The sequence below is a fragment of the Panulirus ornatus genome, chromosome 51 (assembly GCF_036320965.1).
Source record: "Panulirus ornatus isolate Po-2019 chromosome 51, ASM3632096v1, whole genome shotgun sequence".
Lineage (NCBI taxonomy): Eukaryota > Metazoa > Arthropoda > Malacostraca > Decapoda > Palinuridae > Panulirus > Panulirus ornatus.
In genome coordinates this window covers 522,501-547,917 of record NC_092274.1, presented here as the reverse complement: position 1 = coordinate 547,917, position 25,417 = coordinate 522,501, and the positions used below count along the sequence as shown (strand labels likewise).

Here is a 25,417-nt window from a genome sequence, read left to right as displayed (position 1 = left end):
AGTACTAAACGTTTACATTTAACTTTACACACACACGCATATATATATATATATATATATATATATATATATATATATATATATATATATATATATATATATATATATATATATATATATTGAAATGCTATTGAATCAGCAATACTTATATTCATTTAAGAAATTAATCAATCTAAGACCACTTCAACAGGTATATTGCCTAATTCTACTCGATATTTCTTAAGAATGATACAAAGTGAAATCAATATCAACCACAAAGTATTATTCCAACAAAAAAATTGTTTTCCATCCGCAATCCGTACATGTTTATGATCAAAAGGACCATCGTGCAATGCAACACACTCCCGGAAGGGAAGTACGTTTATGCTTTCTGATATTCATATTAACCAAAGTGTCGCCACACTCATATAACATACCCGAAATTATAAAAAGAAAAAAAAATACTGTTGATTAGAAGAAGGCAGAATAAAAGCTTAATCTCAGGAAGTGAAGTATGCGCGACGATCATGTAAACAAACTTGAGGCAGGAGGAGGTGAAGGGGTTTAGGGTACAGCTGGCTGGCTACACACTGGTAAGCACCCGTTATTACAGACTGAACAGCAAATTATTTGGTTAGTTGGTCAGTTGTATGGAAAGTAATGAGTTTGAATGGAGGGTTTTAACCTGGTAATTATACAAAGGAATGTCTGTTCAACATATGAGATCATTTTTTAAAGCCAGATATTGTATATAAGTGTATATTCAAGTCCTGTAATAGTTTCCCCTGTATCACAAGCATAGTTGCAGCCAGGCTCCATTAGTTCATGGTAGATGTGGCTAGATAGTAAGCTAGGCCTCTACAGACCTATTAACCTTGAAGTATAATGGTATATGAAATATGTATTAGATATATTAGTGGGATTGGTTGGTTTCAACAAGTATTTCACCCACTTTTACATTAATTAGCCTCACATTTTCCTGATTATTTTTGCCCTCTGCTATTGTACTTATTTATCAGTGCAAAACAGGAAACAAAATGCTCCAAATTGTGCTTCCAGTCTTTCTTTTTTCTGTACTTACAATACTCTGACATTGCTACGCTGACATTGCAAAGTAAAATCATAGCAATTCCTAAGTGATTTGAGGTGCTGCCCTTTAATCATCAGGATTACCAGATGTGGAAGTGCCATACAGCAATGAAAAAGCACACATGCATAATTTCACTTTATATTGGTCAAAGAATAGTAAAATGAGAAATAAGTAATGAATTTGATAACCTATTCATCTATTGTTCTGTATCTCTGATGCTTGTTTTCCTCCCAGAGACTCCCATCAAGGGTGGCCATGGCAAAAGAATTTCCACTTAATCCTATCTTCACATTCCTCTATTACATACACTATTCCATACATTCTTCCACTATTTCTTTCCCTCCAGTACTATTCCATTCTATTTCCCCATGTCACAGATGGCCTTCCTCTCACACCAACCCTATTACTTGTACTATCATCCATTCTTCTTGTATACTCCCAGTTTTGCATTCTTTCCACGTGCCCAAACCCTCAAAGTATCATGTTTCACCTACCCTACCACTCCACAATTCATTCCCATTGCATTTCATGTCATACTAAATTTCTCACACACTCCCTGCATCGCTTTCTTCATCCCATTTTCACAGCCTGGACTCTTGACCTCTGTGATTTATTGAATAATCAGAGGTCAGTTATTGAGTTTAGGGAGATGAGATTATGGACTGCAATTTCATTATTAATGATTTGCATTTCTAGTGTATTGAAAACAAAGATTAACAGGTGGTAATTTTTAAATTTCTTCTCAAACTATGAATAAGTTGTTGCTTGGAAAGGCCATGAAGATCATGGGAAATTGGGGCTAGATAATGTAAAAGTAGCTGAAACACCTTTAGAAATCAATAAAACCAATGAAAACCTCACCATACTCTTCCTAGGGGCCAAGATTTACCTGATTTGTGGAGTTATAATCAAAATGTATTAATACTATTATTGTGCTGTTCCACACAATTTCTAGTAAGTGGAGGTAACATATTTTCAGAGAACATTGAAAAATGTAAATGTTAGCTGCTTTGGGAAGTTTTTGGAGATTGTCATAGGTTCTCTTGATTATTGTACCGTATCCTCTTAACCCCACATTTTCCTTGAATTTAAATAGCCCTCATACTATCAGTTGTCCATTGTCAAAGGATAAAGAAAGAGAATGATAAGCACCTGTAGGTCCTATCCTATTATTCTCAGTGTAGTGAATTAGCAGTGCAAAACATTACAAATAACATTCCACATTTTCATGCATGAGCAGTACGTAAATATTTGTTTATTACAATGAATCTCCTTCAATAAATTAGAATGATAAAGCTAAGTATTTACTGATACCCACCCGTTCCATTTATGCTTGGCCCCTGTAACAAACCACACTCCATACTGTATAGTTGCCCCATATATTCTCATTTTTATCCCTAAGTCAAGTAATTGAAACTTGTGGAATATCCAGTTTTCTTATCATTTTCATCACAGCTTCTTCATCCTTATTACATAGAGTGGCAGTATTGATTGTGCCAATTTTCAGTGTGTTTCATGTGCATTATCCACTTGAGTTCTCTTTTGTCTACTGAGAAATCCATCAGTCCAAAACTCATTGTGGGTTTCAAGTACCGTATTTGGCTTGCAAGTCCTGTCAGCACATCCTTTAGTTCATGGCTCCTTTTTCTTATCTTTGAGAGCAACCTTTTAGATTCCATCAGGATTCTCTCATCTGTCACCACAGGGATGCCTAGTGGAGGTATTGTATCCTCTATCTTTTTCTAACTGTATCAACATGTTTTCTAAATAATATATTCATCTGTACTGTTTGTCTTATGATTTCAGTTGATTTGGATATCTGTACTTTAAGAAGATGGCCCTGTTTGTTGATACACATGCCAATGAAATTGTCTGTCTTTCTATATATTTATCTATGTCTCTGATGCCTGTTCCATTGGAACTTCCTCAAAGGGGTGGCCACAGCAACAGAGTCTTCATAACTAAAGATTTCCAGTGATGCTTCTCAGCCATTAGTGCCTCACCCTTAACAGGCCACTGGCTGAGGGCAAGTCTAGTGCGGTGTTTGGAGAGGCTCCTTCCTGATGTTCCTAATGACTACTTCTATCTAATGCTCCTACTTTCTACTTCTACCTTATGTTTTTACCTACTAATTCTGCCTAAATGTGCCGACCTACTATCTCTACCTTCTGCTCCTATCATTTTGCCAAAAGGCAGGGCTTGCACATAGTTCTCACTGCAGGAAAATCTAGAGTTATGAAGAATGAATTGTGTAAGTCAAATGTTACATATGACAAGGAGAGATTGTATGTTGTGGTCAGAATGCCAGTAGTCTACATGCTAGTAAGGCAGAAAGAAAAGACAGCTACCTGGGTCAGAGGAGTGCAGTTTGACAACCCCTAAAGTGCTGGCTCATTTAGCAGATGTCACTAACCCTCTTGATTCCCAGATGGGTAGTACTGGTAATATACCTCCCTGATTGTTGGCTGCCTATCAACTTCTTCGTACTGTAGGTCATAGGAAGTTGTCAAATGCACAACTAATACCCATACACAGTTGCCAATTTCCTCTGTTAGGGTGATATATTTTGTGGAAAATATTATACTGCCGTATATTCTATCAATACTATTAAAATTTGGAATGCAGGAGCTAGCAGATGAGAGCCTAGAGAGCCCAAATCTGCTAGTATCCTATTAAGTACTGGAGGTCATTATAAAGTATGTTCTGAAAAGTATAACTTACACTCACTTTTTGCAATTATTAACAGAATTTCTGATAAAAGACCTTACTGTTTTTTATTTCAGATCCAGTTCTTCAAAGATGGTTATGAATACTCTACAAAAAAGTGTCATTTCTGGTGTACGGAAAGTGCATTTACTTCTAGTACATACTAGCAGCTCTCAGAGTTCCATCACTGTGTGCACAAATACTGGATGGGGCTACAACATAAGTAAACTATATGGAAATATTAATGCATTATCACCTGTACAAATTTTCCCATGCAAGCACTCTAATTTTTCTCATCAAACATCATTCTCTTCATGGATATCAATGAAAAGTGGAGTATGTTGGAAGCTCATAAGAAATAACCAGAAATTTACTCCTCAGAGATTCAGCCAAGTAGTGGGTTACTGCAAAAACATTAGAAAAGAAATTTTCAGTAATTATTTTTATGTTCTCAGGCCTAAATATTGGTTCTGTGGAAAAGTAAGACTAAAGAAAATTATTTTTGGATCAATATTTGTTGTTCCACCAATAGTAGTCAGTAAGGAAGACGAGAAAATTCTCATAACTGAGGTTCCTAAAGAGCCAAAAAAGAAGAAGAGAGGAATTTTGTTTGAGCTGTTACTTAGTGTGTGTGAAGTTTTGCAACTTTGTCTTCGGGCACTTCGACTTATTTTAACCTTTGGTCCCATTCTAGTACTTTACCCTGTGACATATTTTGGAAAATCAGCTACTGATATCTGGTGGATTCTGATGTTAAAAGGTGAGATACCCAGTTTATTAAGATCTGTAATTGATTGTCCACTTGATATATACAGACATATATGTGTGTGTGGTTTGATCAAGTAAGTTATGTAAGGATAAGAGAGATGTGTGGAAATGAAAAGAGTGTGGTTGAGAGAGCAGAAGAGGGTGTGTTGAAATGGTTTGGACACATGGACAGAATGAGTGATAAAAGATTGACAAAGAGGATATATGTATTAAAATTGTCCTCTAGAATACTATACATGCATTATGTTTATGAAGGAATGTTGCGCTTAGTCAACACAAAGCATGAAAATGAGAAGTGGGTATTTGATATAAGTGGTTAAACTTGTGCATGCTAGCTACAGTATGTTAAGGAAAACCTAATTTTTACTTTTATACTGTGCTGAAAGTAACATTTAATGTTGTGTCCACTACTTTTTTCCATGGCTAACTATCAAGCCTTCAGTTGACAGAACAAAAAAAAATTTGGCATTCTCTGACAATATACAAGCTGTCAGTTCTTGGCAGGGTGTCATTGCTTTCTTAGTATTGTAGATCTTAGGCCATAGTTTCATAGGTCGTACTAGCATTTCTACATTATGTTTTAATATTTGGGTGAAGTAGTCTTTTTTAGTACAATGAAAGGAATGATGCATATAAAGGAAGAATGTTGCTTTTGCTCTATGCATGTTTCTTTTATTTATATTTCCTATTTGTATTACAGCAATAGAATTTTCTGGACCTATCCTAATCAAACTGGGACAGTGGGCATCAACACGTCGAGACATCTTTCCAGATGCATGTTGTTCTCAATTTTCTCGTCTCCAGAGACGCATCAAACCACATTCTTGGCCATATACTCTCTATCAGTTAAGAAAAGCTTTTGGTCCTAATTGGAAGAAGATTTTCATTAAGTTTGATAATGATGGCAACCCCATTGGGTCTGGCTGTGTTGCTCAGGTGAGTGTGAGTTACCTGCTGGATATTTTTTTATGTAATATGACTTCTCACAGTCCATAGTATTGATGCAAAAACTACTTTATTTTATTTTCAGTAGATAACCAGATAACTCAGTGCTACATTCCTACTCTTCCTTCATGTATGTTTCCATCCTCACTTGGTTTGATCTGCATCCTTTCATATCACAACTTCCCCAATAAAGCCAGACTTGGACAGGTTCTCAATGAGACAAACACATCATTGTTAGGTGCAATGCCTCTGCAACACAGTCTCTACCTGTCTTTCACTCTAAAACCCTGCACAATTTCTCCTTCTCTTTTGATGTCTCTGTAATTCCATTATCAAACATTTTGTTCTGGACTGGATTTTTTTGTCGTTTCTTTTAAAGTTGAAAATGAATAGTATGTGTTTCTAAAATCTGTCAACTTTAAGATATGCTGTCCAGTGCATTCGTGATTACCATCACTTTGGAGCATGAGTTTCCAGTAAACAATTTCACTAAATACAATATTTATTAAATGTTTTTGTATATTATATATTTGCGCATGTACTACAGAGTAATGATATTAAGAACCTGTGGCGTTCAGACTACAATCTGTGATCCATACAGGACTTGCATATCTAAAATCCATGGAAATCCAAGATCCACTCATTGCTTGGTCATGAAGATTACAGATATAGTATTTGATACTTCTACCTGCACTGTAATGCTTTGAAGAGAGACTGCGATTAAATGCTTCTACTCAATATTTTTAGAGTACATGCACAAGTGGAACATGTAATGTAAATGGAAAGTTAGAAAGAATTTTTTTAGTTTTTCAGTGACTTTCTTCGTATGAACAAAACACATATGTTCACACTGAAAAACTTGTTCAGCATACATTGCTTAAACAGCGTTTTAAAGTCAAAGTTTAGTTCATAAGATCCTGTAAGAAAGTTAACACAAAAGCATTCCTTATGTACTTCAGGTTTACAAAGTATGGATGTCCACAGAAGCCATTCCTGATGATGCTTTAGTTGAGGAAATTCTCTCAGACATGGATGATGATACTCCCAGCCTGTATGAAGGTGAGGAATTTATTTATGGAGATGTTAGTCTCTTGATGGATTAACCAAGTGTGTAAAGTGAAAAAGAAATTTTTTTTAAAAGTGTGGAAGTTAATGATTCACTTTAACACACTGGGCATGGATTAAGTGTTTGTATGAATGATTCACCTATGGAATTGGGAATGTAGCTCATAATGATGATAGAATCCTCTCTCTTGTTTATTGATTTATCAGTAAACTGCAAACCAAAGAAAACTGAGCATTTAGAAGTCTAAAAAAAAAATTAGAACAGTCACTACATGCCTAGGAATCACAGGAATCACAAACTTTTAAAATCTACATATGATAAAAATTCCCCCAATTCAGTCCCCTTTCTGTATGCTTAGCACTCTTTTGTATTGCGTCCAAACCACTCTTTTGCAAACACAGTAATCCCTTTGCATCCAAACCACTCCATAGCCAACCACCAATCCCCAAGTAAGAATAAAAATTAACTCCTGCTTCACATTTGAACAACCTCCATTGCCAATAAACACAACATTTACAAAACATTTGTTTTTCTTCACACTTGATCCCTGTTTCCTGCATTTGCAATGTAGCACCAGGAACAGATGAAGAAAGGCCATATTTGCTCATATTCATTCTATATCTGTCATATGTAATGCAACAAAACCATAGCTCTTGATCCACAACCAGGCCCCATAGACCTCTCCATGGTTTATCCTGGATGGTTCACATGCCCTGATTCAGTCCATTGACAGAATGGCAACCTATATATACCACATCCCCCAGACATACACACACTCAAATGAAAGTATGCTCCTCAGACATGTATTAGTTACACTTTCTTGCATGAGTTCAGCAGACTGCACATGTTCAATATTACAAGGACCATTTCAATTCATAAGACTCTTTCTACCCAAGATGCAGCTTTTACTCTGAAGACACAGAATGCTTTCTCCTCATTTCCCAAGTACACACATCACAGACATGTGCACACATCACCACAGTGTGACTTTTGTTTATGTTTGGTGGATGTGGTTGGCTTTCTGAGCACTTCAGGAGCCCCGCTCTTGGGGCAGCAGTGCAAGGTAAGTGTAGGTGTTTCCATGATCCAGTCTTTTATCTGGCTACTATTGGTTTTCTAGGTACATGATATTAAAAGTACACTATTTGTGTCTTGAATAACTTTAAGATTCCTCTCTTCTTTTCTTATTTGTTTATAGGAAATTAATCTTGTATGCCTGTCTCTTCTTGCTATTCTGTTTTTATATCCCAGTGTTTCATATGTACGTGCATGTATGCATTACAGCTTTCCTTTCATCAAAATTTACTAATCCTCTCAGTGTACTTCTTATATTACTGTCTTAATATTTGTAACACTTTGTTTGCTACAGTAATCAAAATTTGTAGGCTTTTCCAAATTCTTGCAGAATGTACTATATGAACCATATTAAGATTTTCAGCCAACATTAAATTCACACCAATAATTTGTTTAAATATTCTTTGTGCATGTGCAATGTTTCCCCTTTTTTATATCATAAATGTTCTTCCAGAATCCCTGAGGTTCATTGGAAATCCATAGACTGTACAGCAATCAATGCATATGACCTTCCTTCTGTTACACCATTTACCATGATTAGCAACTAACTCATTAATTAGTGCTTACTTATTATAGGGCCACGAGTAGACCTATCATAGCTGGGTATGTCTGAGAGAAAACAAAAAATAAAACTTCATATATATCATCCCTGAGGATACGGGAAGAAAGAATACTTCTCATATTCCCTGCGTGTCGTAGAAGGCGACGAAAAGGGGAGGGAGTGGGGGGCTGGAAATCCTCCCCTCTCCTTTTTTTTTTCTTTTAATTTTCCAAGAAAAGGAACAGAGAAGGGGGCCAGGTGAGGATATTCCCTCAAAGGCCCAGTCCTCTGTTCTTAACGCTACCTCACTAACACGGGAAATGGCGAATAGTATGAAAGAAAAAGAAAGATATGTCATCTTCTCTGGGAAAGGACTAGCTTTATAAAATACTTAAATCTATAAGGGTAAAACAAAGAAGAAAGTTGTAGCATTCTGGTTTCCTGTTACTTAGTGTTGTAATTACAAGTTTTGATGCCATTTTGGTTCAGATGTGAGCTTTAGTTTAATTTAGATATTTTGAGAAAACTGTGTGCTATAGTTTCTGTTTCATTAGGTAGGTAAAAGAAGGAAATAATGAGTTAGGTCAGAGGGGTTTGTTACATTATCCTGTGATGGCAAAGAGTCATATACTTGTCAGCATCCTTATGTGATGCCTTCAAAGGTAAATTTATGATTTTTTATGTAGATTAAGATTGTACACATTATTTTGATAATCTAAGTTCATGCATGATGATTTCCAGGACTGGAAGTCATGGGATTTGGAAGGATCTTTAATTTAGAAAATGCTATGGAGTGGGATCAGGTCCATTCACTGAAGGAGTGGCGAGAGCTACGAGACCAAAGAAAAGCTCAAGAAAGAAAAGAGGAACTGGAAGGAGAAAAGGAACTACAGTTAGCTGAACAATCAGTAACAGGTAATTGTGCCTCAATTCTAAAGGTTCCCTCAAATGTATGATGTTGCTGAAGGCAATATGAATTAACAGTCTTTAGTGGATCTGCATGGTCATCCTGTTTGAAAGTAAGAACTGGAATATCCTGTAGAAATGAAATTATTTTATTATTTTTTTATTATGCTTTGTCGCTGTCTCCCGCATTAGTGAGGTAGTGCAAGGAAACAGACAAAAGAATGGCCCAACCCACCCACATACACATATATATACATATATGTCCACACATGCACATATGCATACCTATACATCTCAACGTATACATAGATATATACACACAGACATATACATATATACACATGTACATTATTCATACTGTCTGCCCTTATTCATTCCTGTCGCCACCCCGCCACACATGAAATGACAACCTCCTCCCCCAGCATGTGTGTGAGGTAGTGCTAGGAAAAGACAACAAAGGCCACATTTGTTCACACTCAGTCTTTAGCTGTCATGTATAATACTATGAAATTAGCATAGTATATTCTGTTCTTTGGGTAAACTTTGGGTGCTGAAAAGCACTTTTGGGTGATATAAGTGATATGCTGTTTCATGTAAATGTCTGGTGTTAATCTCTGGCTTCTTAGAATTTCATCACAGTAATTAATGTATATATATACTGTAGGAGTTTTATTTCAGTTCATAAGGAATATTTTCTTGGAAGATTTTCTTTTTCTGTATACTTTTGAGTATAGTTTTCATTAAAGTGTAAGCATTTGTCCAAGGAATGTATACCTTCAAATAATGAAATTTAATGTCCACCTAAGGAATATCTTGTAATGCATGAAACAGGAGGTACTGTACTGCTTGTTTAAGAAAATTTACAGAATTGTACCCTATAGAACCTCGGATATTATTCATTTCAGAAGTGGAAAGGCTTGGGGAGAGTGCAGAAGATAGTGCTACAGAGGAGCAGCCCTTGCTTTCCTTGGTAGAGGTGAGCATAGAGTGTTTTGTAAGTAGGTATCAGGGCTTTCACATAAAGGAGAGGGAGATGTGTGCATTATATTACTGATTTGCCCATGAGACTTCACAAATATTACCATGCATGATTTTAGATATATCACTTAGGATCAAGGCTGTTTTTATCTTTTAGGGTATTGATAAATGCAATGATGATAATTTCAACAGTTTATTTGATTATAGGAGTGGCAGGAAGGGGACCATGACAAATCCCTACCAGTGGATGAAGCCCCACCAGAAGACTTGGAGGGTTTGGTACCTGTTGCTATCAAGGTGCTCCACCCAGGTGTACAGTCTGCTTTCAGGTAAGAGAATTATTGTACTGGGTGATGGGGTCATGTGAAATGCATGTAGTCACTTTTACATGCTTCAGATGTTATGAAACTTAAAAAAGTATGATTTATTGTTTTTTCTATGATGTTGCATGATTATTTTTTCTATACTTGTTTGCCATTTCTAGTATAATGAAGTGGCACAAGAAACAGATAAAGAATAGCTCATTTAGTTACAACCACCCTCTATCTGTCATGGATAACATACCATAACCAAAGCCCCCCTTCCATAGCCTAGTTTCTGTGGTTTTCCCTGACTGAGTTGTATACCCTGGCTCAGTCTGTTAAGTGCACTTTGCATCTTGTGTGTCCAGAAGCTTATTGAGGTGGAAGAAGCAACAGGAGTGATAGTTTACCATGCTTTACACAGTATACCATAAACTTGGTCAATGATATTGATAATTCATACATTTTTTAGTTATTCTAACCCTTTAAGGCTATAGATAGGGTTGTACTGAGGAGGGTGGATGTGTTCAAAATTAATTGTTTGAGGACAATATGTAGTGTGATGTGGTTTCATCAAGCAAGTAATGAAAAGGTAAGAGAGATGTGTGGAAATAAAAAGAGTGTGGTTGAGAGAGCAAAAGAGGGTGTGTTGAAATGGTTTATTTAGGAGAGAATGAGTTAGGAAAGATTGACAAAGAGTATATATATATACGACACGCAGGGAATACGTAAGAATACTTCCCACGTATTCCCTGCGTGTCGTAGAAGGCGACTAAAAGGGAAGGGAGCGGGGGGCTGGAAATCCTCCCCTCTCGTTTTTTTTTTTTTTTTAACTTTCCAAAAGAAGGAACAGAGAAGGGGGCCAGGTGAGGATATTCCCTCAAAGGCCCAGTCCTCTGTTCTTAACGCTACCTCGCTATCGCGGGAAATGGCGAATAGTATGAAAAAAAAAAATATATATATATATATATATATATATATATATATATATATATATATATATATATATATATATATACACAGTAGGGTTGAGGGTCAAGTCAATTGGGAGGTAAGTTTGAATGGAGCAAAACTGGAGGAAGTAAAGTGTTTTAGATATCTGGGAGTGGATCTGGCAGCGGATGGAACCATGGAAGCGGAAGTGGATCATAGGGTGGGGGAGGGGGCGAAAATCCTGGGAGCCTTGAAGAATGTGTGGAAGTCGAGAACCTTATCTCGGAAAGCAAAAATGGGTATGTTTGAAGGAATAGTGGTTCCAACAATGTTGTATGGTTGCGAGGCATGGGCTATGGATAGAGTTGTGCGCAGGAGGATGGATGTGCTGGAAATGAGATGTTTGAGGACGATGTGTGTTGTGAGGTGGTTTGATCGAGTAAGTAACGTAAGGTTAAGAGAGATGTGTGGAAATAAAAAGAGCGTGGTTGAGAGAGCAGAAGAGGGTGTTTTGAAATGGTTTGGGCACATGGAGAGAATGAGTGAGGAAAGATTGACCAAGAGGATATATGTGTCGGAGGTGGAGGGTACGAGGAGAAGTGGGAGACCAAATTGGAGGTGGAAAGATGGAGTGAAAAAGATTTTGTGTGATCAGGGCCTGACCATGCAGGAGGGTGAAAGGAGGGCAAGGAATAGAGTGAATTGGATCGATGTGGTATACCGGGGTTGACGTGCTGTCAGTGGATTGAATAGGGCATGTGAAGCGTCTGGGGTAAACCATGGAAAGCTGTGTAGGTATTTTATATTTGTGTGTGTGGATGTATGTATATACATGTTTATGGGGGTGGGTTGGGCCATTTCTTTCGTCAGTTTCCTTGCGCTACCTCGCAAACGCGGGAGACAGCGACAAAGCAAAAAGAAAAAAAAAAATTATTATCTAAGATGCCAGGCAAGGAATTTTTCCTCTAAGGTTCAGTCCTCTGTTCTTGACGCTGCCTCACTAACTGGGAAATGGCGAATATGTATGAAAAAATATATGTATAATACTAGGATCACTTTTATGTGGCTTCTAGAGTTTCAAGGTTGGACTCCATGTAGGGTAAGGGCAATAAGGGCCTCTTTAGGTCAAGAATGTTCATAATGACACTTCTCTTTTTCATCTGCTGATAATTATACAGCCTCGTCAAAGGTGACTTCTCACTCATGGTTTTACTACTTGCAGGCAGAGTAGTTAACACTGTGTTGAAAATACATTGTGTTCATAAGTCTGGAGACAGGGAAATGAACTGAATGTGTTTTATATAACAGGTAGATATCTGATTCCTTAAAATGGTACTGATGGAAGAGGAAAATGTAGGATTGATACTTTTATGTGGACAAGAAGGATTGAAGGATGGCAGATTACTTCAACAGAACTCTTCTGGAAAGAGGAAAAATACCAGTGTAGCATATGTTATTCCTGGCAAGCTGCTGCAGAAATTTGAAGCCTCTGGAAGTTTCATGGAACAGCCACATTCTGGCTCACCTAAAGTTTCTGAAGAAACATGGAAGTCCCAAAAGTCATTATGAAGAGTGTCAGATGAAATTGGAGTACCAAAAAGTAGCATCCATTAAATAATCATGAAGGCTGAATTCCACCTCTGTAAGCTACAAATCTTACTGAAATTGTCAAAGGATGATCCAGACAGTCATTCAAAAAATGTACCAATGATTCCCAGAAGTAAATGACAGATTCAGTGAAAACTGACCTTTATAGCAATGGGGCAGACTTATACAATAATGAAGTGAACAAAGAGACCCTGGTTTTCTCTTGTAAAGTGAAAAGGAACTACTAAAGTGGTGGTCTCTTGTGATTTTTCTTGTAATCTCCTATTTTAGGTACTTTTATTTTTGCTGTGTTACTGGGGAATTTACTACTTGATGTTGGTGACTTGCATGTAACTAAATATATGTACAATTCAGGAGCAAGTTCTACAGTTGTGGAAGAGAAAACCAATATATATTTTGAACACCATGAAAATCTGCATTTTCACCCATAGGAGAGACTTGCAGATAATGAGAGCTTGTGCATGGTTTCTCACAGTCATCTTCCCATCACTTGAGTGGCTGTCTCTGCCACAGTGTGTTGATGAATTTGCTGAAGTCATGGCAGCTCAGGTAAGAACATCATGATTTTTATCTTAAAATTGTGTAAATGGGCAGGTAACAGTAATCCATGCCACTGTGGGACATACTGTTGTGGTGACATTGCTGTTTTTACTGATGTTTAATAAATTTTACAGCTTTATGAATATACTGAAAACCAGCAACCCATATTTGTTAACTTGATGGACTTCTTTTTAAATGTATGTTCTGGATTATTCTGTTATTAGACAATTGGTCATGCATTTCATTTACCTTGAACCTTTGTCATGCATAGTCTTTCATTCAATATGCATTTCATTTACCTTGAACCTTTGTTATGCATAGTCTTTCATTCAATATTTTTGTACTTATACCTGTTATTCTTTCTTTGATGAAAGTTTAGGGGTACTTTATAAAATCTTTTAAATCTTATGAATTCATACTGATATTTCAGTGTGATGCCTCTCTCAGAAAATAGGAATCTTGCTCAAACTCACATACACTGTCAACATCCTCCTCTTCCACACATCATCAAAGCAACCAGCCATTCTATTTCATCCCTTTGATTTAACTAACAGAATATCATTATATGCATGTAACAAATGTGGTAACTTGATTTGTTCCACTAAACTTTGACACCATCTGGCTTCAGGTTTAACTCCCATCTATGGCTGTTTTTCTTAAGTTTCACATATTGCTCATAAACTTTATAAATTTCTTCTAATATCTCTTAAATTCCTGCCTTGAGACCATGATATCTTGCTATCCTCAAACTGATGATCTGCATTTGAGATTTCAGCATACAGATGTTCCCCATTACCCTCTATACATCATTGTATTTTAGAAGATTCACTTTTTCCATTCAAAACACCTTTTTCTCCTTGACCAACTTCCTCATATCTTCATTCCAATATGCTGTGCCTTTTTTTTTTCACTATCTATTCACATACCTCTTTGATAGCCTTTGAAAATGCATTTTTCATGTGCTTCCACATAGCATTCCTTATACTTTGTACTATCATATTGATATGTCTCAGATTTCAATTCACTTACCTACTTTCATTCCTCTCACCTTTTTATTCACAGTTGTCATCCTAAACCACCTAAAATAAAAGGCTTAGTTATATATCACCATCATATGGTCTGACAAGTGCCCACACAGCCCTCTATGAATCTCATTATTTACATGACCTCAGTTTTTTCTTTTCTTTTTAACAAAAGCATATTTATGGGCATCCTTGTGTTGAAGATATTTGACAGTTATTTCATTAGTTACAGTCGCAGTAAATTACTTTTGAACATGAGACTTGTTTTTCTGATTTGATATAAATGAGTTAAATTGACTTAAGTAACATCTTAGTAAGGCTTAGTGTATCATTTAGCTCCGAACTAAGTCTGAAACAGAAGGATGGTTATTATAATAGACCCATGAATGACATTGTTTTAGGGTTAAAGGGAGAAGGGTAATTGCTCATTAGATTTGAATTTGGACTGTGGTTGGTTGATCCTATGGAATTATGAGGTTTGATATTAGGTGTTATTACATTTACTCAAGATTTGTGTATCTGTATGATTATATTGCTCCACTTAGTAAGTCCAGTAAGCATAGTGCAATCAAGTTTCTGTCATACAGAGAGATGTTTTTCTCAAAAATTAAACTGATTTTCTGTGAAAAAGAGCTGTTATATGGATATTCCTTATTTTGAGAGTCTTAATTGAGGTTCTGCAGAGTTGATAATCACTTCCAGCCCATCATCATCTTCACTTATTATGATAATTCATTCAAAAGTATTTTATGACTTTCAGATTGATTTGAAGACAGAAGCCAAACATTTGGAAAAGTTTTCTGAAAACTTCGCTGATGTTCCATTTATCAAATTTCCTAGACCACTAAGACCTTATGTGACTAAAAAGGTATGACAGTTTGCTACCTGATTTTGGGTATATATTTATAATTATATAGGTATCACCTCATGTTCATTAGCCCTACACACACAGACCACTTGGAGCACATTACACAAACTGTCTTTTAAGTATCTACCCATTCAGATAACACTCCACCTATACCTAATCTACACTATCATCCAAAAAATTAACACAAGCTTCAAGAAAGCAACTAGCCAGCCTTCACACAGAACAGGAACAAAGCTCCAAAACTTCAATATGGGTGATTTCCCATCCTTACATTGTGCGGATGCAGACTTCATCAACATCATCGACCAAACCAGCATAATGCACACACTCTAAGGGCATGGAAAGAGGAGGATGTTTGGGTTGGGATGGTGTGCAAAGTGAGAGTCATGGAGAGTGGTTTGGTGAATAGAGAAGGAGCTGTTAAGGCCTTATGTAAGATGAAATGTAGCAAGGCAGCTGAAGAGAATGGTATTGCTGTTGAATTTCATAAGAAGGGATGACCGTGTTGTTGATTGGTTATTTAGGATTTACATTGTAAGTATGAATCATGGTGAGGTGCCTGAGGATTGGCGGAATGCATGAGCAAAGACAAGGGGGATAACAATGAGTGTTCAAACTACACAGGTATAAGCTTGTTGAGTGTACCTAGTAAGATGTATGGGAGAGTAGTAATTGAGAGGATGAAGGCTTGTACAGAGCATCAGACTGGGGAGAAACAGTGAGGTTTCAGAAGTGGTAAAGGGTGTGTGGACCTGGTGTTTGCATGAAAGAGTTTGTGTGAGAAATACTTACAGTAACAGAAGGATATGTATGTTGTATTTATGTATCTGTAGAAAGCATATGATACGGTTGATAGAGATACTTTCTGGGAGGAAAACCTTTATAAGCATTGAGAAGATTTTATCAGGGGTGTAAGGCATGTGTACAAGTGGAAAGGAAAGAGAGAGTGGTTTCAAGAGGAGGTTGGTCTGTGGTAGGTGTGTGTGTAATGTTACCATGACTATTTAATTTGTTTATGGTTGGGGTGGTGAGGGAGGTTAATGCAACATTCTTGGAGAGATGGGCAAGTATGCAGTCTGTAGGGGATGAGGGAGTTTAGGAAGCGAGTCAGTTGTTGTGGAAATTAAATGTTTGGGGACAATATGTGGTGTAAGATTGTTTCATCAAGTAAGTAATAAAAGGATGGGAGAGAGATGTGATAAGAGGAAGAGTGTGGTTGAGAGAGCTGAAAAGGGTGTGCTTAAATGGTTTGGGCATAAGGAAAAAATGATTGAGGAAAGGTTAACAAAGAGGATATATGTGTCAGAAGTGGAGAGAACAAGAAGAGGCAAATCAAAATGAAGATAGAAGAATGGAGTTTAAAGGATTTTGAGTGATTGGGGCCTGAACATGCAGGAGGGCGAAGGGTGTGCACTGGATATAGTGAATTGGAATGATGTGGTATACAAGGGTCGATGTGCTGCCAGTGGACTGAACTAGGGCACATGAAGAGACAGGGGTAAACCATGGAAAGGTCTTTGGGGCCTGATTTTGGATAAGGAACTGTGATGTTAAAGCATTATACATGACAGCTGGAGAATGGATGTGAGGGGATGCAGCATTTCTTTGTCTGTTCCTGGTGCTACCTGACCAATGTGGGAAATAACAATCGAGTGTGAAAAAAAAATGCTTTAGAGAAACCTGAATGCACTTCTTATTTATGAAAACAGAACATAGATTATCATTTGTGGATCAGTAATATGCAGTGGCGTTGCTTTCGTAATAGTTAAATCAACAAGTGAAACAGTGTATATAGTAAAACAAAAATTATTTAAAATGATGATGGATTTGTAGTACTGTACTGAGTTTGTGAGTGTGGAAACAAATTTTAGTCATTTTATATGAGGTAACAACATAGTATAAGAAAAAAATATAAAAAATGGCTAAGTGATACATGTCCTGGCAGGTACTGGTAGAAACTTATGAGGAAGGAGAACCAATGATCAACTTCATTAGGTCCTCTGGAGATGATGCACCTGATGAACTCAAGAAGCGCTTGGCTGAAATTGGTGTTGATGCATTGCTGAAGATGGTTTGTACCTTGAATAAGAAAGGATCATTGTTACTTAGTAGATTTTTCAACATATCTAACCAATAGGGATTTTTGTGAATCTTCTGTCATGGCCCTTGACATTCCAAAGAATTTGACATGGTGTGGCATAAGTCCTTGCCTTCTAAACTTCTTTCATTTGTTTTTCTGTTTTACTGTTCCCTTATGCATAGTTTCCTTACTAGTCAGTCCATTGTAATGGTTGCTGGTGTAGTGACTTTTGCATATTATTCTATCTACATTGGTGTCCATCAGAGTTCTGTATTGCCTTTTCTCATTCTTCTCATAAATAATCTTCCCTCTTCATCTATCCCTGTTCACTCTTATGCTGAAGATTCCACTCTTCATACTTCAACTTATTTTTCCTCCCCTTATCAATTTAGTGCTTATTCTCTTTCTCATACTGAACACATCTCTCTTGTAATTCAGACTTTTGCAGTATTCCAAAAATAGGGAAACTGAAGCCTGATTCAATTCAGGACAGTAGTGCTGAAATGCAATTCTCAGTAAATCTCATGCTAAATGTCACTCATATCGATCTGTTCAGTTTCAGATCACCACAGCTCATCCCAACAGTAACACTGAAAACTCCATATAGTCATCATTACTTAATCTGCTTTTCAAAAGCTTGGGGTTTTACTGGTGCTGTAATTACTACTCTTGAGAGATGATATTTCATATCAACAGGGATCTTAGTTGCCTAGTTTGGATTATTGAGCCAAAGTGGAATCAAAAGCCTTCCATCTCATTAATTCTCTAGGATCATCTTTCTCAAATCTTCTTGATATTGCTGTCCTCCCTCTGTTTTACCAGTATTATTTTGGCTACTGCTCTTGTAAGCTGTCTGCCTAAGTCCCTATCACCAAGGATTGGACTTTTTACATGTGTCTGGCTGGTGCTTCTGATCATTTCCATGTGGAGACTAGTCACATGAGAATTGACCATTCTGATCCCTCCTCAATCTCTCAAACAGCAAAGCCAAGGAATTCTCTTCCTTCTTTCATTTTCCCATCATCCTATAACCTTTCTGTTTTTAAAGAGTCAAGCCTGCAGATACGAGGTGATTAATTTCTTCATTCTTTTTATTTACCCTGTTTACCTTGTACCTATGATACCCATAATTGGGGTATGTTTTGCCTATGCCACACTTGTCACTTTAAAAAAAAAAAGATGAAATGGTCAGGGATACCATGGAATGATTTGTAGAGCTTGAATGTGGATTGAGGGGAGGGGGGTGGTGTCTGTGCATGTTATTGTAGCTACTTACCACATATTTGGTTACCATTAATTCACACCTTTGCTAGAAATTTTTAAAATATTTTGGATTTTACACTTGTTCTAACAGTGCTTGTAGAATCAAATTCACACATTTTTGTTTCCATGTTTCTTTAGAACCAAATTCACACATTTTTATTTGCATATTTCTTTAGAATCAAATTCACACATTTTTATTTGCATGTTTCTGTTATGTTTCTGTATCTGCCTGGAATGAAAAACATTCCTAGAGTTACTTTTGGCTGTTGTAGATACTCACATAGAATGCTAGGTTAGAATTACTTATTGTAGATAAACATAAACTGGCCATTGTTAAGTTCATTTGAGCATTATGGTGGTTTTCATGCTAGTCAACTGGCTTCTTTGGGTGCACCCAAACTGTTCTTGCCATTTGTACCTCATTTTTTATTCACAGGTATTTGTAGACAACTTGGTTCATGGAGATTTGCATCCAGGCAATATGCTTGTTCAGAACAATAGCGTTGGTCAGGAAGGTGTAGACACTCGCACAGGGGATGCTGTACGGATAATCATGGTAGATGTTGGATGCGACACCTTTGTCATGGATGTACAACCAGATCCAAATCCACTGCGCATCTGCATCTTGGACTGTGGTGTTGTTTCAAAACTCAGTGAACAAAACTTAGCAAACATAAGGGCTGTCTTTAAGCAAGTTGTCCTTGGAGATGTAAGAAAATTTTTTCCCCATTGCTTTTGAAATATCCTAAATTATACATACATTTAGCTTTAACTAAGGAGTACATATGGATGAGTTTATTTCTTTTGTCAAAAATCTTTTACTTTATAGCATTCTTCATTGTGGACCATATTGTTCAGGTATATAAGAATTAATGCTTCAGATCAGAACCAAAATTTTTGTATCAAGTGGAATTATTATATTTATTTAGAAGCATACAAATGAGTTATTACCTGAAACAAATCTATTAAACAGAATATTTTGTCAGAATGAGTGGCCTTGATTCACACTATGTAATTAGCAGTGGAGTGTTACCAGGGCCTGTATACAGGAGGTTACACAGTGAGTAAAATGTCACCTTTGGCGATAATGTATGATTGGGAATGTGGTTTTGTCAAAGAACTTCTCATTTCAGAGGAGGTTGCATTTTCCTACTTCTGAAAGTAGTGCTGCCGTAGAATGCAGGAGCCTTTAGAAAGAGTTCATAGGTAACAGAAGGACCCTTTCATAGAAACTAGTCCTGGGGTAAACTTAGACAAAAGTATATTGGTAATGAAGCAGATATTAGATAGATTAGTGGTTGAAAGCACCCAGTCATCTTGACATTTTGAGGTATTTCTCTATCCTTATTTCTGGTTGTAGCTTCTTGATTCCAATGCAAGATGCAAATGTACATTGGTTTTATACTCAACATTGCCCATACTTAATTTTTTAACTCCTCTTGCACTTGTATTCATCCTATGAAATTCCATTTCAGTACATCAACAGCTGCTGGGTTTTAATTTTTTACTTCAGAGATTTTTGTACTTTATACATATATAGAGCTCTTTCTCCATTGTTTTCTTTTATTATGTAATTATCATTATTATTATTATTCAGAGTTTGCAAAAAACATTGTCTACCTCCCTATACATTTTCAAAGGTGATATTGCTTACATTTTAGTACTTTATCATCTCTCCATTGACCTTGATTACCATCTGCAGACATCTGGGCATGGAATTGGCCAGTATTCTAGTTCCATTTTTTTGGTCTATAGGGTCTTGATCTCCTGAATGAGGCAAGGCACTGATGGTGTTGCAGGAAGCAGCCTACTGCTCGTGCATTCTGAGTGCCCATTTCACTTAGAAATCTCATGTGTAGCCACATTTTTTGCTTCCAAGCGAGAATTTTAGGCTTTCTCCTCCATAGAAAGGTAAGAGCCAACTATCTTGAAACATATATGGAAGAAATACACTGCCTATAAGCAAAATTCTCTAATTAAAGTGGCAGCCTAGAAGAGTAAGATTCCATCATTCCCTCAAGACAGCCAGCGTTATGCTGAGGCAGAAACATTAGTCTCAGAGACCAGATGTTTGATGATTTCACCCTAAGAGCATCATATACTTTTGCCCTCAGTAAAACTTATATGGGGGTGGACAGTATTTTAGTAAGTAATAGTTGTAGGTAGCCACCGACCAGGCAGACATATATTACTGGTACTAACTTCTTGGGTAACAGGAGGGTTAATGATGGTTACACAGGGAGCCAGCACCTCAGTGGTTATCAAGCTGCTCTCCTCTGACCCAAGTACCTGCCTTTTCTTTTTGCCTCATCCACATGTAGACTGCTAACATTCTGTCCATGTACATGCAGTCTCTCCTTATTACACATAACACTTGACAACTCATGTAACTCATTCTTCTCAAGTCTAGATTTTCTTTTGATGAGCACTATATGCCATGCCTGCCTTTTGGCAAATTGGTAGGAGCAATAGGTAAAATATGTAGGCAGAAGCATTTGTTGGAAACATTAGGTAGAAGTAAAGGGTAGGAACATTAGGTGGGAGTATTAGGTAGAAGTAGTAGGTTGCAACATTAGGCAGGAAAATTAGTTAAGACATATTAGGTAGAAGTAGTTGGCAGGAACATTCGATAGAAGCCTCTGGAAAAACTGCACTAGATTTGTCCCTGCCAGTGGGCTGTTAAAGAGTGAGGCACTAAGGTTAGGAAGCAGCACTAGAGTTTACTAGTTATGGAGGCTTTTGAAGGAGTTCCTGGAGGGAACAGCATCAAAGATAGATAGATAAAGTGGTTTTTGTGGAACAGTATTGTTTCCATATATAATTATTATCATATATGACTCTGGGACCCCTTTTATGGGGATCCTGGAGCTTTGAGACTGTACAACAATCAGAAGCTGGGAATTGATTCTCTCCTTTGAAGCAAGGAGGTCCTTGACAAGATTGTATTCCTCTTTGTCAAGTGAAGATGGTACAAGCTCAATAAAGGTGACTTTTTACTTGTTTAAGCACAAGTAAGCAGAATTGGGTAACACCTGTGTCACACTTGTATCTTTTAAATGTATTATCTCTACTTCTTGTGCTACTTCCTATTAGTAAGTAAATTTGCTGAAGCAACCTTCCAAACACTTTAGATATTACACATCAGCACTCCACTTATACTTCCAGACACATTAGACATTACACATCAGCATTCCACTTATACACTTAATGACTCTATCTTTGAACTTTTCTGTAAATCCTTCTGCTGATTTGGTCTTTATTTGAGAATTCTTTGGTGGACTGCTATGGTCCTCATAAAAGAATATAATGGTTCTTGACCTCATGTGAAATCCTTGGTGATGCTTTATTCTACCAGTTATCCATTGATGTCCTTAGCATTTACCTGCCTAGTCAAAAAATATCACATGCCTCAGGCATCCGTAAATCATGAGAAGTGTACATTTGTTGACTTTGCATGATGACATTTGTATGCATCCACAGCTGTACAATGTGTACAGTACAAAAGGCAATTAATGAATGGGATAGAGAGAAGAACTTACTTATGTATTATAATTTTTATATGAAGTAAATTGTGAGTAGAAATATGTGCTTGTAGAAGCTAAAACTGGAGCTAGAACAGAATGGAATATGCATAGTCATTTTGTAACTATGAATAATAATTCAGTCGTCAATAAGATCAGTAAAAGTTGTGTTAGTTTGGTTTGGGTTATATCTTTACATTGGCATTCAGTGATTCCATTTTAATCATATAAACAGTGTAATTATGAACTCATTTACTGATTTGTTGACCTCTTAGAGGTAGGTAAACTGGAAGAGAAAGATGAAAGAAGTAAGAGAATTACACAGTTTGGCTTTTAATGAGAAGAAAGAGGCATCTTAACAGTCAATCCTTGAGTAGCCAGTTTCCACAAAGAAACAGTGGCCAAAATAATATCTGAAACAAGAGAGAAAGCAGCAGCGTATGGCATAAAGAGGAGGATCTGTTAAAGAAAGGTGGTTTCTGGAGAATTAATGAGACAGGAAGGTTTTGATTCCATTCTTGTTGCTAAAGCTGGAGGAAGAACCATCCCAGTTATATGAGCAGTACTCAATACATTGGTGATTTAAACACTTTAGATATGAAATATATATCAATATACTTAATTCTTCTTTCCAGTGTGCTGTACTTCTTTCTCCACAACTTATATCTGCAGTGGCACACCCATTCATAGCAGCTTCTGATAATGCACTTTTAACTGCCTTTACATCATCTCAGCTCCATATTGTGCAGTTTTAAATCTGTCATTTTCTCTTTAACTTATTTTGGAAATTAAGTTTTACACTTTTATTCATCAACTTTCCTGTTATACTTTTTATCCTCTTTGCAAGCAGCATCTGTGCTTATTCCTTTTAAGTGATTTCATTGACATGTGATACCTAGAGCCTTTTCCCACTTCCATTCTTTAATTCACTTCTACAGTTCACATGCTGTCATGGCCCACCTGTGACACATGCTTTACTCTCTTCCTATGTAGCTTTCAAACTCTTACACAGTGAAAATATGCCACAATTCCTTGAACTTTTCTTTAAGCACATGCTTTTTCTACATCATTCAAATTACATATGTAGATATGTTCTCATCTTTTCAATGTCTTACTACATATGTTTTCATCTTTTCAATGTCTTACAAGTGACTGTCTTGTTTACAATCTCACTCACTCTTCCCTCTCCTTTTATTCACATGGAAAAACATCATAAAATAGTACCCGACTGTTTCTTTGATATATTTTTATACATAATTATTTCTCCCATGTAAGTGTGTTTGCATCAGTAACAAACAGTGGCCTCATTTGCTTATGTCACCTTTCTAGCTGTCTTGTATTATGTATCATAAAATACACTCATTAATATTGTTTTCCATAGTAAACCTTAAATTGTCCATGGCCTTGACTGTGAATGGTAGGCCCTGGTTGCAGTTCATTATACAGGACATATAAAGAATGAATGTGTGCAAATGAGGCCATTGTTTATTTGTTCCTAAAACTGCCTCATGAAGGCAGGACAAGCAATCATGCATTAATATTTTTTTTCAGGGTGAATCTGTGGCAGACCTCTTCCTTAACAATAGTGAACATAAGTGTAAAGATCCAGAAGCCTTCAAAGCAGAAATAACTGAGCTTGTGCAGACAGCCAGGCATAACACCATATCTTTAGGACAGGTATTATTTACTGTTGGAGTATTGTTCATTTAAAAACTAAATAATAGCATAAGATATTTTTTGCTTACTACCATATACATAGGTACCACACTTTTTGGTCTGGTCATTGATTTTACTAATTAATGTATTGAAGATGAACTGGTGATAACTTCTATCATCAGTCTCACACATAAAGTATGACTATATCCCAGGTTCTTAGCTTGTTTCTCTTTTCAAGTTTTCTTAAGGATGAAGAATCTAAATGTTTCATTTAACTTTAACACAGGCTCAAAGATAGATCACATACACATATACCTGTCTAAAAGTATGGAGATAATATTGCATCCCTGCAACCCCTACATAAGTACATCCCAAATATTTGCTTGTGATTGCAAGCATTACTAAATTATATTCGATTTTTAATCCACTTATCAGGATTACTACCACCATATATCCTGGAGTGTGAGTTTGAAAGGAGAAAACTTGCAGGATATGCAGTGTTTTAGACTCCTGGGAGTGGATGTGGCAGCATATGGAACCATGAGAGTTGGCATGAGCAATAGGGTGGGTAAGATGGCAAAATTCCTGGGCATATTGAAAAATATAATCTATTGAGGGCAAAAATGGGCCTTTCTGAAAGTATAATATTCCAGATGGTATTATGGGGATGCATGTCTTGGGTTCCAGATGAGAATGTCCGAAAGAGGTGTGCAAGCGTTGGATATGAAATGTTTGAGAATAATATGTGATATGAGGAGTAATGATTAAGCAAATACTGGAGGGCGAGAGGGATGTGTAGTAATAATAAGAGTATGGTTGAGAGAGCTGAAAAGGGTGTGCTATAATGGTTTGTAAATATGGAGAGATTGACACAAAGAGGGTATACGTGTCAGAAATGGAGGGGAAAATGAAAATGGGGAAACCAAGTGGAGACGAAAGAACAAAATGGAAAAGGTTTTGAGTACCCGGGAATTGAACCTGTTGGAGTGTGTAATGCATGCTCATGATAGACTGAATTGAAGCGATGTGGTATACATGGTGCAATGTACTTTCAATTGACTAAATGAGGGCATGCAAAACAGTCAGGGGAATCCACAGAAATGTCTATTTGGCCAAGTTGTGGATAGGGGGCTGTTGTTTCAATGCATTACACATGACAGTTAGAGATTGGGATTGAGAGAATGAGGCCAATTCTTGTTCCTTGTGCTGCCTTGCTAATGTAGGAACCTGTGAACATATACGAAACACTTATTGTTATTATTATTGTTTTATTATCAAGTGGCCAAGATTATTTTGAGCAATCGGGGCCTGAACATACAGGAGAGTTAGAGGCATGCAAGGAATAGAATGAATTGTAACAATGTGGTATACCAGGGTCGATGTGCTGTCAGTGGACTGAACCAGGGCATGTGAAGCAATTGGGGTAAACCATGGAAAGGTCTGTGGGGCCTGGAGCTGTAATTTTGGTGCATTGCACATGACAGCTAGAGACCGAGTGAGAATGAATTTGGCCTTTTTTGTCTGATTTTTCCCGGCACTACATCACTGAAGTGGGGGATAACAATACTGTT

General features: G+C 36.9%; 1 protein-coding gene across 3 annotated transcripts; it reads left to right on the top strand.

Annotated features, from left to right (window-relative positions):
* Window positions 1-432: 432 nt before the first annotated feature.
* Window positions 433-24,038, top strand: LOC139764776 (uncharacterized aarF domain-containing protein kinase 2-like). 3 transcript variants are annotated; one of them, XM_071691652.1, is made up of 12 exons: window positions 433-572; window positions 3,853-4,535; window positions 5,244-5,479; window positions 6,448-6,547; window positions 8,911-9,084; window positions 9,981-10,051; window positions 10,261-10,382; window positions 13,328-13,445; window positions 15,219-15,326; window positions 17,272-17,397; window positions 19,106-19,378; window positions 23,742-24,034. In XM_071691652.1, the coding sequence occupies exons 2-12, from the start codon at window positions 3,869-3,871 to the stop codon at window positions 23,898-23,900; spliced, it is 2,154 nt and encodes a 717-aa protein (XP_071547753.1). In that variant the 5' UTR covers window positions 433-572; window positions 3,853-3,868; the 3' UTR covers window positions 23,901-24,034. The 3 variants fall into 3 exon arrangements, with proteins under 3 accessions (XP_071547753.1, XP_071547755.1, XP_071547754.1); XM_071691653.1 differs by having other exon boundaries at window positions 560-612; XM_071691654.1 differs by lacking the exon at window positions 19,106-19,378 and having other exon boundaries at window positions 23,742-24,038.
* The last annotated feature ends 1,379 nt before the right edge of the window (window positions 24,039-25,417 follow it).